Genomic DNA, 18,545 nt, shown 5'->3' on the forward strand with positions numbered 1-18,545 from the left:
AGCTGCATATCCCAGTTGCACACCATGACAGTATGCCCACATTCAAAATACTGAACCCACTCAAATGACATAATGGTAACATTTTATTACTTTATTTGATGGACTGACATGGGCTGGAAAATCTGGACAGAAACCACCTGCATGCATACAATCCCCTTAAACAATACAATTAACATTTAGAAAATAATCAACGCTTAAAATACGAAACCAAAACTAATTATAGGTCATTTATAGACTACGCCTCAAGCATTCTTTACAATTGGTATGACCAACAAAGGACATAAATAATTTGAAAGAGCTGCTCTGATAAAGTTGCTCATTTACCCCAATTTTTCGGTAAATGACAAAATGTCGCAAACTGGCTGTGTATGGCAGAGAAACCTGTTGAGGGGATGTTCACTTCTTTCTTCCACCTCTCTCCTTCAGTGCCAGGTGTATGACTGAACCGTTGTTCATGTTGTAGTAGGCCAGCGAGTTGGAATCTTTGATGAAAATTCCCTGTAATAGAAGTGATAGATGTAAATGACTCCAATGATAACCAGTCATGTCAGTTTATATTTACACATACAATTATTGAAATGGAAACAACAATGCTTACCTCATACTGTAGCTTTTGTTTTCCAGCTGGCATGCCAGTGGCTTCATGGATTTTGACTTTAATAACAGATACCTGTGGTGAGATAGAATGGGAAGTTCAGAAATGTGAAATATTCCAGAAAATTTGACTTCATGGACGTGCACTCATGAGAATATATACTGTATTGGTAAAAGGGAGAGTGGAATGGTAGGTGAACTACTAACATACCTGATCTGTGAGTGGGACAGTGAAGTTGAGCGCTTGTCCACTTAGCTTCCATTCCGTCTTGTCCTGCATGTTGGGAACTTGTACTTTGACCGACACTGAACCCTATAAAATAATATACAGTAGAATAACCTTTACATGTCAATATACAGAACTACCAACAGCAAGCATAGGATGACCAACATGGCATATGAAAATACAGCCGTGGATCATTCACACTACCGCATTTTGCCATTAGTCCATGATATTTAATAGGCCAACAAACCTTGTATATGCGGAGGAAATCCTCCTCTGGTATAAGGTTGTCCTCTGTCTTCATCTTCTTGGTGACAGGCTCATCATCATGGCGTGGGGGTGGGTGGGAAGGTGGCTGAGGGTCAGGGCGGGGGGGCTGCGGGACAGGAGGGGCAGGGACAAATGCTGGACAGGAAAGAAGATTTTAAATCAGTCAATCTATCAATAACATGCTTAAAAATAGTAAATAAAGTAATTTGTTGCACTGCATATTTCTGAAGTCATTCATTGGATTTCAAAGTATTTAACACTGTGGGAATAGTATAGCAATGGATCTCTTACAAGTTGGTACCACCATGGGGGGTGGTCTGGGGGCCATCATGTGAGGTGGTTGGGGCATGGGTACCACGTTGATGCGGGGAGCATGCATCATGGGAGGCATGGGTGTTAGAACCTGCCCTGGGGCCAGGCGCATCTGCACAGGGGCCATGGGGGGCCGTGGAATCACAGGCACAGCTGACAGGAGAGTGGTGCGTACAGGGGGCAGCATCTGCATGATTCACAAGGAAGAATAGACAGTCAACCTTATATATTGACAAATTAATGTTACATCAAATAAATGCTTTAACAATTCTATTGAACAAGAAAGCAACTTGCAGAAGGAGGGGCGCGAGCCATCGTGTTCATTGGAGGGCTGGGTTTGGGCAGAAGGGGGGCAGAGGAGATGAGGGGTGATTGATGATGATGGTAAAGCTCAGGCTTGCTCGGTCCAATCTTCTCTTTGCTTTCATCCTCCTGCACCAGTCCCTTGGCCTTGTGAATGGCCTCAATTTGCTCCTGTAGGGTGATGTTGGCCTGTGCTGCTTGCTGAGTACGCGCCATGCTGCCAGAGTGCCCATCCCAGGTCACCTAAGGAAGGAAGGTGCGTTAAGTAAAAACTCTGACCACATAATGACAACGAAATTAAGTTAGAGATTATAACCTCATGACCAGTAATCGATTCCTCTTAGACATTTATTTTACACAAAAAGAAAACAAATGGCTATTCCCTCTCCACTTGCACTCACCTTCTCCTCAGGCTTCTGGATCTCCTCTTCTCCAATCTTCTTACCGATGGCTGTCTCCTCCACGCCAAAGATATCAGTACGCCTCTCAGCCAACTGTTTCAGGCTGCTCTCAATGTCCATGCCAGGGGCGTAAACCTCGTCCTCGATTTGCCTCTCTCTGATGCCCCGGTCCCTCTGCTCCAGCCAGCGGGGATCCAGTAGCCCAATGCGCATGTGCTCCTGCATCTTACTGGCTTGGATCCTCTCACCCGTGATGGGAGAGATGAGGAACTCATCCAGAGTCTTGGCTGGAGGCTGTGGCTTGGAGGCTACAGGGCAAGACAAATGTAAGGGCAAATGAAGAACATGCATGTATTTTCCTGACCTTTATTGTCATACATGATATTAAAACATCTAGCATAAGGGGTGTTTAGGTCCTGATGATGGAATCTCTCTCACCTTTGGGGTCATAGTCCTTGCGGATAATGACCTGGTCTGGAGTAGGGGGCAGTGGGGGTGGCATGGGGTTGTCTGGGGGCAATGGTGCCTTGCCATCTTCCTCGTCATCAGAACCCTGGGCAGAAGGCATCAAAGACTCATGTGACTCTACATTGATTACACTATTTCCGAATAATAGTAATATTACATTCATGTTCAATCAGTAACTCTGGAGTAATAAGCTAATAAGTTAGTGACATCCTACTGTTGTGTGTGTATACTGAAACAGGTCTGTCTACTAACCTCATCCATGTCTTGTAGCTGTGTGTCCTGATCAGGCTGTGTGGGACGCCCATCATCCCGCTCCTCCCGCTCATCGTCCTCCTCATCCTCACTTTCAACCTCCATCTCCACCTCCTCACTCTCTCCAAACTTGTCATAACGCTCCTGGGTCAGGATGCGAGCTCCCAGCTCCTCAGGTGTGGTGGGTGGGGGGAAGTGACCTGTTGGAACACAAGTCATAACACCATCATTACAAAACCAGTGACACAGGCGGTGGAAAACAATCTCTCAGGAACCGAAAATGAACTATCTATTCATATTAATTTGTCTGGCTGACAGTTCATTTCTGATGACTGCCGTGCCTGGTTCACCAACTACTTTGCAGACAGAGTTCAGTGTGTCAAATCGGAGGGCATGCTGTCCGGTCCTCTGGCAGTCTCTATGGGGGTGCCACAGGGTTCAATTCTCGGGCCGACTCTTTTCTCTGTATATATCAATGATGTTGTTCTTGCTGCGGACGATTCCCTGATCCACCTCTACGCAGACGACACCATTCTATATACTTCCGGCCCGTCCTTGGACACTGTGCTATCTAACCTCCAAACGAGCTTCAATGCCATACAACACTCCTTCCGTGGCCTCCAACTGCTCTTAAATGCTAGTAAAACCAAATGCATGCTTTTCAACCGTTCGCTGCCTGCACCCGCACGCCTGACTAGCATCACCACCCTGGATGGTTCCGACCTTGAATATGTGGACATCTATAAGTACCTAGGTGTCTGGCTAGACTGTAAACTCTCCTTCCAGACTCATATCAAACATCTCCAATCGAAAATCAAATCTAGAGTCGGCTTTCTATTCCGCAACAAAGCCTCCTTCACTCACGCTGCCAAACTTACCCTAGTAAAACTGACTATCCTACCGATCCTCTACTTCGGCGATGTCATCTACAAAATAGCTTCCAACACTCTACTCAGCAAACTGGATGCAGTTTATCACAGTGCCATCCGTTTTGTCACTAAAGCACCTTATACCACCCACCACTGCGACCTGTATGCTCTAGTCGGCTGGCCCTCGCTACATATTCATCGCCAGACCCACTGGCTCCAGGTCATCTACAAGTCCATGCTAGGTAAAGCTCCGCCTTATCTCTAGTGGTGTGGGGGCTGTGCTTTGGCAAAGTGGGTGGGGTTATATCCTTCCTGTTTGGCCCTGTCCGGGGGTGTCCTCGGATGGGTCCACAGTGTCTCCTGACCCCTCCTGTCTCAGCCTCCAGTATTTATGCTGCCAATAGTTTATGTGTCAGGGGGCTAGGGTCAGTTTGTTATATCTGGAGTACTTCTCCTGTCCTATTCGGTGTCCTATGTGAATCTAAGTGTGCGTTCTCTAATTCTCTCCTTCTCTCTCTCGGAGGACCTGAACCCTAGGACCATGCCCCAGGATTACCTGACATGATGACTCCTTGCTGTCCCCAGTCCACCTGGCCGTGCTGCTGCTCCAGTTTCAACTGTTCTGCCTTCTTATTATTCGAACATGCTGATCATTTATGAACATTTGAACATCTTGGCCATGTTCTGTTTTAATCTCCACCCGGCACAGCCAGAAGAGGACTGGCCACCCCACATAGCCTGGTTCCTCTCTAGGTTTCTTCCTAGGTTTTGGCCTTTCTAGGGAGTTTTTCCTAGCCACCGTGCTTCTACACCTGCATTGCTTGCTGTTTGGGGTTTTAGGCTGGGTTTCTGTACAGCACTTTGAGATATCAGCTGATGTACGAAGGGCTATATAAATAAATTTGATTTGATCTCAGTTCACTGGTCACGATGGCAACACCCACCCGCAGCACGCGCTCCAGCAGGTGTATCTCACTGATCATCCCTAAAGCCAACACCTCATTTGGCCGCCTTTCATTCCAGTTCTCTGCTGCCTGTGACTGGTACGAATTGCAAAAATCGCTGAAGTTGGAGACTTTTATCTCCCTCACCAACTTCAAACATTTGAAATCTGAGCAGCTAACCGATCGCTGCAGCTGTACATAGTCTATCGGTAAATAGCCCACCCATTTTTACCTACCTCATCCCCATACTGTTTTTATTTATTTACTTTTCTGCTCTTTTGCACACCAATATCTCTACCTGTACATGACCATCTGATCATTTATCACTCCAGTGTTAATCTGCAAAATTGTAATTATTCGCCTACCTCCTCATGCCTTTTGCACACAATGTATATAGACTCTCTTTTTTTTCTACTGTGTTATTGACTTGTTAATTGTTTACTCCATGTGTAACTCTGTGTTGTCTGTTCACACTTCTATGCTTTATCTTGGCCAGGTCGCAGTTGCAAATGAGAACTTGTTCTCAACTAGCCTACCTGGTTAAATAAAGGTGAAATCAAAAATAAATAAAATAAAATTCTCTACCTTGTTCATTAGGCTGAAAGTCCACAGTCTCCACCACTACAAAGTCATGCCAGTCAATCTGGGCGTAGGACACACGTTCTTTCTCCCGCTCCTCCTCCTCCTTCTTCCTTTCACGCTCCTGGAACTTTGCCCATTCAACACGGTACCTCACCTGTTGGTAAAGCCAGGCGATAAACTGTTAATGCATGGAATTATAGACTATGGCCATTTCAAGAGCTTATGGTGGGCAAACCCGACATCAAAGCTTAAAGGACATACCTGGTCCAGCACCTCCCTGGGGTTCTCAGACTCTCTTTTCAGCTTTATCAGAAGTCCCTTGGGAGGGATCAGAATCTAGGTGGGAAAAGACCCAAGAAAAACACAGGTGGGCATCACAACACAACCAGCTGAAGACATGTTATCCTACAAACAAGCCAAATTATTATACGATGGGCGGCAGGTAGCCCAGTGGTTAGAGCGTTGGACTTGTATCCGAAAGAGTGCAAGATCGAATCCCCGAGCTGACAAGGTAAAAATCTGTCGTTCTGCCCCTGAACAAGGCAGTTAACCCACTGTTCCTAGGCCGTCATTGAAATTAGTAATTTGTTCTTAACTGACTTGCCTAGTTAAATAAAGGTAAAAAAATAAAAATAAAATGTAATGATATATTTCAACAAGGTATATGCCACAATCAAGAATAATTGGTATGACGCTGTACCTTAGTGTACTGCTCCACCAGCTTGGTGAAGTAGTTGAAGAGGCTGTGTTGAGGTCGCAGGAAGTCAAACTGGTAGTTTCGCTGTTCTTTCTGCATAAGCTGTGTGAGGAACTGGCGCCCGTTGCGAGCAACAAACTGGGCGGTCAGCTTGACAACATCCAGGTCGAATGCTGAGATTGAAGGAGGGTCAGCAATGAACTCAAACTCAGGTGGAGGCTCCTTTGGCACCACTGTCTCATGAATCACCTGGGCCTGCACCTACCGGTAAAGGAAACCATAACTTAGAATAGCTCTTTTTAGGCATCAATGTAATCAGTGTAATGACAATCAGTGATTTCTAAATCGATAGATAAAAAACCAGCGAATGCCTAGGAAGGCACACCTTTTGAGGAAGCTGCTGTGAGTTCTGCAGGGCCTGCTGCTGCATGACCTTTGGTACGGCCGCAGACGGCTCCTGGCCCTTGCCCTCCTTGAATTCATTGACTTTGTGGCGGTAGTAAGCATGGTATGGGTCGTTGGGGTTCAGGAAGTTGAACTTTGGGTTGTTGATCTCATTCTGACGGATCCTTGCCTCGAACTCTGGTCCATTCCTGAGAATTAATGGAAGGAAAAGGATGCATGACCATTGCAATATGAGGTCATACAATTTTATAAAAACACGACTGAGAATGAGACTGAAAAACCAACCTGGCTACAAAACTGGCAGTCTTGTCGACGATGTTTCGGACCTCAGGAGGTGGATAGATGATCCCAACTATGGGTTTCGTTGCTGGGGTTTCCTCTGTTGACTCATCTGCCTGTTGAAACAATATATAATGCAGAAATTACCTGTCTTGTGAGGCTTTACAAATATTGTCATGTTGAGGCATCCGAGGCTACCTGAATTATTAGAGAGATGTATATATAATGAGATGATCATGTCTCCAATCTAAACATGAGTCATCGTCCCAAAGGCGGGCAACAAACCATAGAAAACACATTAGGCTTATTTTAGACAGATTTTGGCGAGAGGTTCACCCCTTCCTTTCTGCTGCCTTGCACAGGTCGGCTGATCCAGCAGCAGGAAAGGTAATTGATTTTATCACAGCATATGCAGTGGTGTAAAGTACTTAAGTAAAAATAGTTTAAGTACTACTTAAGTAGTTTTTTTGGGTATCTGTACTTTACCATTTATATTTGACAACTTCTACTTTTACTCCACTACATTCCTAAAGAAAATTATGTACTTTTTACTCCATACATTTTCCCTGACACCTAAAAGTACTCGTTACATTTTGAATGCTAAAGCAGGACAGAATTATGGCTCCTGTCAATATAACGCGTTGTCATCCCTACTGCTTCTGATCTTGCGGACTCACGAAACACAAATACTGTGTTAGCAAATTATGTCTGATTGTTGAAGTGTGCCGACAGAGATGGCCGCCTCACTTCACGTTCATAGGAAACTATGTAGTATTTTGTTTTTTTAAATGTTATTTCTTACATTGGTACCCCAGGTAATCTTAGGTTTCATTACATAGTCAGGAGGAACTACTGAATATAAGAGCAACGTCAACTCACCATCATTACAACCACGAATACGACTTTCCCGAAGCGGATCCTGTGTTTTGCCCACCACCCAGGACAATGGATCGGATCCCAGCCGGTGAACCAAAACAATGTTGCCGTAAAAGGGGCAAACGAAGCGGTCTTCTGGTCAGGCTCCGGAGACGGGCACATCGTGCACCATTCCCTAGCATACTACTCGCCAATGTCCAGTCTCTTGACAACAAGGTTGATGAAATCCGAGCAAGGGTAGCATTCCAGAGAAACATCAGAGACTGTAACGTTCTTTGCTTCAAGGAAACATGGCTCACTCAAGACACGCTATCGGAGTCGGTACAGCCAGCTGGTTTCTTCACACATTGCGCCGACAGAAACAAGCATCTTTCTGGTAAGAAGAGGGACGGGAGGGTATGCCTTATGATTAAAGAGACATGGTGTGATCCTAACGACATACAGGAACTCAAGTCCTTCTGTTCACCTGACTTAGAATTCCTCACAATCAAATGTCGACCGCATTATCTACCAAGAGAATTCTCTTCGATTATAATCACAGCCACATATATTCCCCCCCAAGCAGACACATCGATGGCCCTGAACGAACTTTATTTGACTCTATGTAAACTGGAAATCACATATCCTGAGGCTGCATTCATTGTAGCTAGGGATTTTAACAAGGCTAATCTGAAAACAAGACTTCCTAAATTCTATCAGCATATCGATTGTGCTACCAGGGCTGGTAAAACCCTGGATCATTGTTATTCTAACTTCTGCGACACATATAAGGCCCTCCCCCGCACTCCTTTCAGAAAAGCAGACCACGACTCCATTTTGTTGCTCCCAGCCTATAGACAGAGACTAAAACGGAAGCTCCCGCTCTCAGGTCTGTTCAACGCTGGTCCGAACAATCTGATTCCACGCTTCAAGATTGCTTCGATCACATGGATTGGGATAAGTTCTGCATTGCGTCCAACAACAACATTGACGAATAAGCTGATTCGGTGAGCGAGTTCATTAGCAAGTGCATTGGTGATGTCGTACCCACAGCAACTATTAAAGCATTCCCAAACCAGAAACCGTGGATTGATGGCAGCATTCGCGCAAAACTGAAAGCGCGAACCACTGCTTTTAACCAGGGCAAGGTGACCGGTAAAACATGACATAATACAAACAGTGCAGCTATTCCCTCCGCAAGGCAATCAAACAAGCTAAGCGTCAGTATAGAGACAAAGTAGAGTCGCAAATTCAACGGCTCAGACACAAGAGGTATGTGGCAGTGTGGCAGGGTCTACAGTCAATCACGGATTACAAAAAGAAAACCAGCCCCGTCGCGGACCACGATGTCTTGCTCCCAGACAGACTAAACAACTTTTTGGCTCGCTTTGAGGACAATACAGTGCCACTGACACGGCCCGCTACCAAAACCTGCGGGCTCTCCTTCACTGCAGCCGACGTGAGTAAAACATTTAAACGTGTTAACCCTCGCAAGGCAGCAGGCCCAGACGGCATCCCCAGCTGCGTCCTCAGAGCATGCGCAGACCAGCTGGCTGGTGTGTTTACAGACATATTCAATCAATCCTTATCCCAGTCTGCTGTTCCCACATGCTTCAAGAGGGCCACCATTGTTCCTGTTCCCAAGAAAGCTAAAGGTAACTGAGCTAAACGACTACCGCCCCGTAGCACTCACTTCCGTCATCATGAAATGCTTTGAGAGACTAGTCAAGGACCATATCACCTCCACCCTACCTGACACACTAGACCCACTCCAATTTGCTTACCGCCCCAATAGGTACACAGACGATGCATTCGCAACCACACTGCACACGGCCCTAACCCATCTGGACAAGAGGAAGACCTATGTGAGAATGCTGTTCATCGACTACAGCTCAGCATTTAACACCATAGTACCCTCCAAACTCATCATCAAGCTCGAGGCCCTGGGTCTCGACCCCGCCCTGTGCAACTGGGTACTGGACTTCCTGACGGGCCGCCCCCAGGTGGTGAGGGTAGGTAACAACATCTCCACCCCACTGATCCTCAACACTGGGGCCCCACAAGGGTGCGTTCTGAGCCCTCTTCTGTACTCCCTGTTCACCCACGACTGCGTGGCCATGCATGCCTCCAACTCAATCATCAAGTTTGCGGACGACACTACAGTGGTAGGCTTGATTACCAACAACGACGAGACGGCCAACAGGGAGGAGGTGAGGGCCCTCAGAGTGTGATGTCAGGAAAATAACCTCACACTCAACGTCAACAAAACAAAGGAGATGATCGTGGACTTCAGGAAACAGCAGAGGGAGCACCCCGCTATCCACATCGACGGGACAGTAGTGGAGAGGGTAGAAAGTTTTAAGTTTCTCGGCGTACACATCACGGACAAACTGAATTGGTCCACCCACACAGACAGCGTGGTGAAGAAGGCGCAGCAGCGCCTCTTCAACCTCAAGAGGCTGAAGAAATTTGGCTTGTCACCAAAAGCACTCAAACTTTTTACAGATGCACAATCGAGAGCATCCTGTCGGGCTGTATCACCGCCCGGTATGGCAACTGTTCCGCCCACAACCGGAAGGCTCTCCAGAGGGTAGTGAGGTCTGCACAACGCATCACCGGGGGCAAACTACCTGCCCTCCAGGACACCTACACCACCCGATGTCACAGGAAGGCCATAAAAATCATCAAGGACAACAACCACCCGAGCCACTGCCTGTTCACCCCACTATCATCCAGAGGCGAGGTCAGTACAGGTGCATCAAAGCAGGGACCGAGAGACTGAAAAACAGCTTCTATCTCAAGGCCATCAGACTGTTAAACAGACACCACTAACATTGAGTGGCTGCTGACAACATACTGACTCAACTCCAGCCACTTTAATAATGGAAAATGTATGTAAAAAATGTATCACTAGCCACTTTAAACAATGCCACTTAATAATGTTTACATACCCTGCATTACTCATCTCATATGTATATACTGTACTCGATACCATCTACTGTATCTTGCCTATGCCGTTCTGTACCATCACTCATTCATATATCTTTATGTACATATTCTTTATCCCTTTACACTTGTGTGTATAAGGTAGTTGTAGTGGAACCATGTGTATGTGACAAATAGAATTTGATTTGCCGCTGTCTGTAATAAAAAAATAACATGCAAATGGTGCCGTCTGGTTTGCTTAATATAAGGAATTTCATGTATAGCATTTACTTTTACTGAAGTTTGACAATTGAGAACTGTGTCTACCACTGTACTTAAGTACATTTAAAACCAGATACTTTTAGACTTTTACTCCAAGCAGTATTTTACTGGGTAACTTTCACTTGAGTCATTTTCTGTTAAGGTACCTTTACTTTTACTCAAGTATGACAATTGCGTACTTTTTCCACTACTGAGCATATGAACATCATATCAATCGGTTGTTTCACTAGCTCTACACAGAATGCAATAATATTTAATGTAAGTAGATTAACTAGACAATACAGTGTTTTTACAGTGATTGTAATATTTCTATAAAAGCCTTCGTGTATTTTAATTACATTTATAATATCGCAGGAGATACATTAGAGGTGCATGCGCACTTGCTAAAAAACTATCCTTTAGATAAACAATAGATTATTTCCAGACAAGGCATTTTTTCGGTTGCATGTAACTTTTTATTTAGACTTATTACAGATATATATATATAACAACCCAAATAGCATATATATATATATATATATATATATATATATATATATATATATGTTTTACTTTTTGGAAGTACCAGCCGGGACGGCAGGAGTTGCTCAGCAAAACTCTTTGGTAAGTACCGAACGTTACATTATTAAGCTTGAAAAGCTGGTGAATGGCAAGTTGAATGACTGCTTGCTGGGATTGGAGAATGTCTCCTGTCAAACTCATCTACTGCTGTTCATACCAGTACCATTCTTAGTACAATGGTGTAAACTCATCCGGTGTACATGCTTATTGATTCCATTCGGATTACTGTTAGTGCTATTTGGGTTGTTGATTAGCTAACGTAGCTAGATTAGTGCAGAAGTTTCTTGATCTTTATTTATTTAGTATTATTTTTGTGTACTCGATTGACATTGATGATGCAATTAGTAATGCATTGTTAGGAGCAGTAACATAAGCATTATGCGGTTCCCGCTATAACATCTGCTAAATTGTGTATGCGACCAATACACTTTGATTTGATAAAGATAGATTGAATGTACCAGATCTTACCCTGTTGTTGGGCTCCAGTTGAACAATTTGTACAGGCCCAGGCGGCATGGCTGCGTTAATTCCTTGCTTGGCTTATCTGTTAAAACGTAAAAAGTGAGGTTCGTACTCTTCACAATTACACTACTTGTTGTGGTACTATAGCGTTTGTCTAGAAACTGATTTAATTGCACAAAACTATTTCCAAATAGGACCGTTGTTCGTCAATTGACCTGCCCAGAATGGAGGTATTTTACTTCCGGAAACACATCTAAGCATTGTGGGATTTGCAGTTCTACTACCAGGTCGCTATGGAAATAAAGTGACAACATCCAACTCAGCACTGCTCTCTGTCACATCATCTTCCTGAAGGCACAACAACAACAAGTGCCTCGAGACAATCCATGAGAGAAAGAGTGCAAGATACTAAGGCTTGTCAATATGACACATCTCTTAGGACGTCAGGACTGCGTTGAAAGTCTCCGGAGAGATTTAATAGATCTTCAAGGTGCTGTTCTCGATGTCTTCTCTCGGACAGGCCCAGTTCGATTCCCCTCCTGGAAGTTCCCAGATAAGCTTTCTTGCAATCTGGACCTGGTGTCGCTATTGGAACAATACGACTTTGTTGATGGGGAAGAGGAATTCAATCAGCATTCACATATTGTTTTGCTGGAGTTGGTGATTGACAGGTAAGTTATTGTACATTATGGCATATTGTAAAGATCTGATGTGGCTATAGGGAATAGTTGGAAATGATTATACATGACTGTAATCCATTTATTTCCCCTAGATTGCTGCTCCTGCTGCAAAGTTTCAATGCCCATGCAGAGCAGTTGAAGTTAGGACAGAAGAGAGAACACATTCAGCAAAAAGGTCCATGTGTATCAATTGGCCTTGTAGTCAGACACTATTGGAATAACTTGATCCAGGTTGGCAACCTGAGGGCGGTGAGTTTTAAAGCACACCTGGTGTTTATTTTTCACATACAATAGCTAAATGCATATCTTATGACCATGTTGTTTCCCTCTCTTATTCAGTGCATGAAGCAAGATATTCAAGAAGTGATCAAAACTCCAAAATGTGAGGAAAATACAACTTTTTCTTCAGAATCCTCACTTCTGAACACAAAAAGTGATATTTGTCCACAGTCTCCATCAATAGTGTCTCAGCACTGTACCTCAAGAACAGCAACAAGCACTCCATTGTGTCCTCCACAGAAAATATTAAATGGCTCCCTCTCCTGTCGCACTCACAGAACAGCAAGCAGCATTCCCTCCTGCCTTCCCCTTATATCCACGGACACTCGTAATGTAAGTTGCCAGACAGTAGTGTCATCCCTTGTCCCCTGTGATGCCTGTGCTCAGGTCCAGTCCAGTTTGAGGGAGACTGGTGATGCTCTTGTGGAGCTGTGTCGGAGTGAGGGCCTTCCCTCCTCTCTGCAGCGCCTTCTGGTGGCTGTGGATGACACCCTGGAGCAGGGCCGTCTGACTGCAGGAGATGTGTCCCAGTGGTCCATAGAGCAGCGCAGGGACATGGGCCGGGTGGGTAAGCATCTGCTGGAGGTGCGGTCCACAGTGCAGCCTCTCAGAAACAGCCTTCAGGCAGCGGAAAGGGAACGGGAGGAGTTCAGGGCTCAGCTGGGTAGAGCACAAGAGGAACTGAAGCGTGAAAGGGCAACACACCAAGCCGGCAAAAAACAGCTGGAGCAAAAACTGCAGGAGGCCCAGGTATCCAGGGAGGAGACAGAGAGGAGACTGCAGGAAGAACATGAGGAGCTAAGGAGAGGTACAGTAGTACTCAATAAGTGAGGACAGAGAGGAAACCTTGCTGACAGCAATATATTTGAAGGGAGACAAAACAATAGAACATTTCAAGAGTAAAGGTGCTTTCATCATATTCACAATATAAATGTGTCCCTTTTAGGCACCGTGTCCCTGGAGGATAGCAACTCCAAACTGAAGGCAGGGATTAGTTTGCAAAAAGAAAGGTTACACAAACTTGGTAAGGACATACATCCCCACCCCATGTCTGATGTTTTAGGAGCAGAAGGAGAGAGCCCAAGTTATCTAATTGTTGTGAACAGAAAAACTGCGAAACATTGTCCTTTCTTTGTCAGAGTGTGAGAGAGATGAGCTACATCAGGAAGTGAAGACCATGCAGGTAGAGGAAGAGGCACGGAGTAAATTAGAGGAGAAGACACAAGTGCTGGAGGCTCAACTGTCCACTACTCAGCTCTTACTTGACAAGGAGAAATCCAAGTACCAGAATGCTTGTCGCCAACAGGAGGTCAGTATAACAACCATGTATGGAGTTGGGTACTCATGGGGGCAGTCTTGAAAACCAGACCTGGGGCAGTACTAGTAAATGTTTTAAAGACTTCATCTAAAAACACTGATTTGTGTCTTTTAATTAAGTGAGTTGTTACTGCACAGTCTCACTCTGTGTCTTCCACAGTCACTGCAGGCCAAGCAGAGGTCTCTGCTGGAGCGAGTGGATGCTCTGGACCAGGAGTGTGAGGAGCTTCAGGAACAGTTGGGGAAGAGTGAGGACCGACAGACAGACCTACAAGAACGACTGACACACATCTCAGAGGAGAAGGACCAACTTGAAACCCAGCTCACCCAAGAACAGGTATATTACTACCTGACAGCCCGCAATGCAATGTTTCATATAGTTCATTTTATAGTGCTGCTTGCATACATTGGGCAGATACATATTTCAGCATAGCATATATATTACCTTATGTCATTTCCAAAGAACAATCATTTGTGTATAACTAACTGCCTTGCCTCTGCATTCCCTGAGGCCTTGTGTTCTGAGCTTCAGCAGGAGAAGCAGAGACTGGAAAGTCACGTGAGTGAGCTGAAAGACAGTGTGAATCAGTTGAGAGGAGAGGTGCAGGAGTTAGCCCAGAGGGAGAGGCTGCTGGTGGCGTTCCCGGAGCTCAACCCCCTGCCTCAGGGATCTCCACAGAGTACGCTAATTTCCCTAAATAACCCAGTGTTTTCCGTGTTGAACCACCATGTTGACTTCAGTATTGTTTGCCAGTGTGGGGTTACTTACATTTGGTTTTGAATAGTTACCACACAGACCTGGTTACAGTTACAGTATGTTGACTATGCTATCACCATGTCAAGCTGCCTGTCACAGCTCTGTGCATATTCTAATCTAAGACTGACTCTGTCTCAGGCACAGGGGATGTGTTGGGGGATATGGAGCAACAGTTACAGGCTAACTATGTTCGGATTAGGGTTCTGGAGCAGGAGAATAGCACCCTGCACAGTAGCCTGGTGAAACTGAGGGATAGAGCCCAACTAGGGGCCTCCATGGTGGAGTCCAAGGTAGGAGTCCAGGGGACAGTTCTACTCCTTTAGTGTAAAGTGTGTTGACCGTGGAAACTGATGAAAGGGGCTAAGGGGCTAATACTTCAAAACTGCTGCTGGAGAACTACTGCATGTTGTGATCCATTGAATACACCTGATTTGATTTGAACAATGATAAGGGCAGTTGTAAACATTAAACACATTGCAATCTCTATAGATTACCTGCCCCAGCAGCTGTGGATTCACCCAGTCTCTGCCTGACACACCCAGCGAGAGCCAGCTAAAACCCACCCCCTATGTACAACACAGCCCTTTGTAAGTCAACACCACATAAAGAACATATCCATTTATGTTTGCAGATAATACAGGGACAACAAAAATGGAATCCTACCTTAGCATGTAGGGTGGATTATTCATTCTAGTAGTGTTTTCATAAATACATCCTGACAGACTCTTCATCTGTTCTCTCATTCTGTCCATCCCAGTCAGACCTCCAGTGCAGGATTGTTGAAACATGGAGTGAGGAAGAAGGGAGCAGATGAAGGGGCCGTCCCTATGGAGATGAGGCCTCGGGATCACTTGTCCACCGCTACCTCGTCACTCTCTGCCACCTCCACTACATCTCTGGTGCACCAGCAGACCCTCCGGCTCTCCCCAGACACCAGTGCAGCCAGAACCTACACAAGGATTCGCCAGGCATCCAGAACCCGCTCTGTTTGCATGCACCAGAGGAAGAAGTGAATCCAGCACTTGGTGATCAACCTCATGGTGACAATTTTTGGAGCATAACAATGCTCAAAGAGGCGGGGGCTGAAAGAGGCTGTTGTTTAAAGTGTATGTCAGGCATCTCCATAAGGAGACTGTGATAAGACACAGATGATTTGGGCAGAGAAACAATACAGCTAAGCTGTAGAGTTCTTTGTCAACATTGATCTGGCTTGAAGTCACTATTCACCTGAAAATGAATTTGCAATCATACACAATACAACTGTGGTGTCATGTTTTTTATTTCTTGAACTGTTGTGTTAATCATTTTTCTGCACTGAATCCAGTGTTGGGGAGTAGTGCATTTTGTAGTAGGTTGGTGGTAGTTGAACTAAATTCTAATCTTGGTAGTGTTTTAAGTAGTATTTAACTTTTCCCCCATGTAGCGGTGTAGCTAACTACTGGAACTACCCACAACTTTTTGCAAAAATAAACTATGGGTGAAGTAGACCATTTTCTACTTTTTCGGCATCAGACCTTCCTAATTCTCACTTGAAACACAGTTTGTGTTTAATTGGCTAAATTACAAATTCTGTTAACATCTGACTAGAGTGATCTGTTCTTGCAATTTGTCGTCTATGACATTTCAAATTTAGATATGATAATTTATCACAAAGTAGTTTGGATGTAGTTAACTTGTAAGTGAGGACTTGGTGGACTGTATATTCTTTAGGTTAGGTTTTACTTTATGTGTTCGCTACCGTGTGAAGGTAAGGGCACAGATGACAGACAGGTAGGATTCCAGTTGAGGTGGTTAAATAACGCTGAAGATGCACAGGCACGAAACTGCACCGCACAGTGTATGTAGTATGGATGGGCTAAGGCACTTAGTGATCTGGCAACTTGCTTCAACCAAAGTGTGTGTGTGTGTGTGGTATGTCAACAAGGACACACACTGGCCTTGGCTAACACATTGAAAGCTAACTGGTGGGAAGAGACAAGGATGGCTGGAACTTTCTCTCACTTGACTACTCTCGAGCTGATCTCTGAGCTGGAGATCGTCCAGCATGCTCTGCTCCACTTCACCGGTGGGCGGAGCTACAGCTCTGATATGACTAACTAACATTACTGATGTGATTAACTACAATAATTCAGCTACTTTGAAAAAATAGTTAAATAAACTATATTTTTCTAAAGGATAGCTTTAGTGTAGATTAACTTATACCATTGTGAAGTAATTGGTAGCTTGGTAAACTATATTTTCAGAGTAGTTTCCCCAACACTGTTTGAATCACACATTTGTATTTGCTGACTTCTCCCAAATGCACTTAGCACAATTATCCACAAGGAGGTAGTGAAACAGTTATCTGGTTTGGAAGGTAAAGCAATAATAAACTGAGCATAACAAGCCCATTAAAGCCCATAAATTATTTAAACTCATGAATAAAGAATGTGCTCAAGCACAACCTGCAAAAATAATTTTAAATATCTTAAAATTGTCAATCTAAAACAGGGAGAGGCCTCCTAGGTAAAAGACAAGTCATGGTGACAACCTGGTGTGGCTCTGTGTGTTTACCTGATTGGGAACTCTGATTGGGAAAAATACGTGCTCCGTCTGGGATATATTTTTGAACGGTCATCCAACTCGGAATTCCAAGTCGGAAACTCGGAGCTCCGACATTCCAACCCGAAAATCACTGACGTCATGATTCGATTTTGTTTTTGTTTTTTGATATCCCAGTTTTCTTGAAAGCACCATAAAGCCTTCTATAGCCGGTATCACTTTTTTACAAAACATTTGAGCGTGCTGTCACTGACCAACTGTCTCGCTATCTTTCTTAGAACAACCTTCTTGACCCAAACCCGTCTTCAAGACAGGTCACTCAACCTAGACTGCTCTTCTCGTTGTCACGGAGGTTCTCCGCCCTGCCAATGCTGGCTCTCCTCTGTTCTCATCCTAGATCTATCTGCTGCCTTCGACACTATCAACCATCTGATCCTCCTCTCCACCCTCTCAGGGCTGGGCATCTCAGGCTCTGCACACTCTTGGATTGCATCCTACCTGCAGGCTGCTCATAGCAGTTGACGTGCAGAGGATCTGTGTCTGCACCACGTCTTCTCACTACTGGTGTCCCACAGGACTTGCTTCTAGGGCCTCTTCTTTCTATACACCAAGTCACTTGGCTCCATCATATCCTCAGATGGAGAATGAAAGTATGCAGTTGAAAGTATGATGTTGACATGATCAGTTCAATCAAAGTTACTGTAGATATAAGGTGATTTGATGTCATTTTATCTGTGGCCAATGACCTTGAGCCTTCTTGGATGGGAACTTCTAATGTAACGCTATGGCAGCGCCCAAGGGGCTTGATTTGTCGAGCTCTCCCAGTAGATTTTCGGGTGACGTAGTTTCCCCATGAGTAACAGAACTCTGAGCCAATCACGGCGCAACTAGATAACCCTGGCTGCCCCACCACCACAGAAAGTGCTGAGCTAGGCTGAAACCTGCATTTTGGAGCTGCCTTACTCAAGAAAGCAAAAAAGAGACCATGTTTGTATTCGGCTTTATTAACTCAATGTTGTTTTTTAAATTGTTTGCAAGCTGATATGTGACACGTATTAATGCCAAAATCACATGCAAAACAGGCAACTAAAAAAAAGCTCTGCCTCACATGCCATGAATGACAGGTCGCCACTGGCTGTGAGTCTTTATGGGTAAGTCTCTAAGAGCTGTCCGCACCTGAATTGTGGAACATTTGCCCATTATTATTTTCTAAATCCTTTAAGCTCTGTCAAATTGGTTGTTGATCTTTGCTAAATAACCATTTTCAGGTCATGCCATAGATTTTCA

At 44.7% G+C, this 18,545-nt stretch overlaps 3 protein-coding genes across 5 annotated transcripts; 2 read left to right on the forward strand and 1 right to left on the reverse strand.

The window, feature by feature from the left end:
- Window positions 1-70: 70 nt before the first annotated feature.
- Window positions 71-17,891, reverse strand: LOC109878687 (splicing factor 3A subunit 1-like). 3 transcript variants are annotated; one of them, XM_031819472.1, is made up of 15 exons: window positions 17,757-17,891; window positions 6,606-6,715; window positions 6,301-6,508; window positions 5,919-6,176; window positions 5,480-5,554; window positions 5,222-5,372; window positions 2,824-3,023; window positions 2,542-2,656; window positions 2,104-2,411; window positions 1,694-1,945; window positions 1,379-1,586; window positions 1,068-1,222; window positions 806-907; window positions 599-670; window positions 71-498 (listed from the first exon to the last, which is right to left on the reverse strand). In XM_031819472.1, the coding sequence occupies exons 1-15, from the start codon at window positions 17,769-17,771 to the stop codon at window positions 397-399; spliced, it is 2,331 nt and encodes a 776-aa protein (XP_031675332.1). In that variant the 5' UTR covers window positions 17,772-17,891; the 3' UTR covers window positions 71-396. The 3 variants fall into 3 exon arrangements, with proteins under 3 accessions (XP_031675332.1, XP_020326495.1, XP_020326490.1); XM_020470906.2 differs by lacking the exon at window positions 17,757-17,891 and adding an exon at window positions 11,691-11,969 and having other exon boundaries at window positions 5,919-6,170; XM_020470901.2 differs by lacking the exon at window positions 17,757-17,891 and adding an exon at window positions 11,691-11,964.
- LOC116369436 (coiled-coil domain-containing protein 157) lies at window positions 11,984-12,359 on the forward strand. The gene has a single exon (XM_031819478.1). The coding sequence runs from the start codon at window positions 12,108-12,110 to the stop codon at window positions 12,357-12,359; it is 252 nt and encodes an 83-aa protein (XP_031675338.1). The 5' UTR covers window positions 11,984-12,107.
- On the forward strand, window positions 12,245-15,974 carry LOC109878705 (coiled-coil domain-containing protein 157). Its single transcript, XM_031819477.1, has 9 exons — window positions 12,245-12,355; window positions 12,704-13,451; window positions 13,590-13,667; window positions 13,783-13,952; window positions 14,121-14,297; window positions 14,472-14,640; window positions 14,856-15,007; window positions 15,207-15,304; window positions 15,475-15,974. The coding sequence occupies exons 2-9, from the start codon at window positions 12,707-12,709 to the stop codon at window positions 15,728-15,730; spliced, it is 1,845 nt and encodes a 614-aa protein (XP_031675337.1). The 5' UTR covers window positions 12,245-12,355; window positions 12,704-12,706; the 3' UTR covers window positions 15,731-15,974.
- Window positions 17,892-18,545: the final 654 nt, after the last annotated feature.

Source organism: Oncorhynchus kisutch, linkage group LG3 (assembly GCF_002021735.2).
Source record: "Oncorhynchus kisutch isolate 150728-3 linkage group LG3, Okis_V2, whole genome shotgun sequence".
Lineage (NCBI taxonomy): Eukaryota > Metazoa > Chordata > Actinopteri > Salmoniformes > Salmonidae > Oncorhynchus > Oncorhynchus kisutch.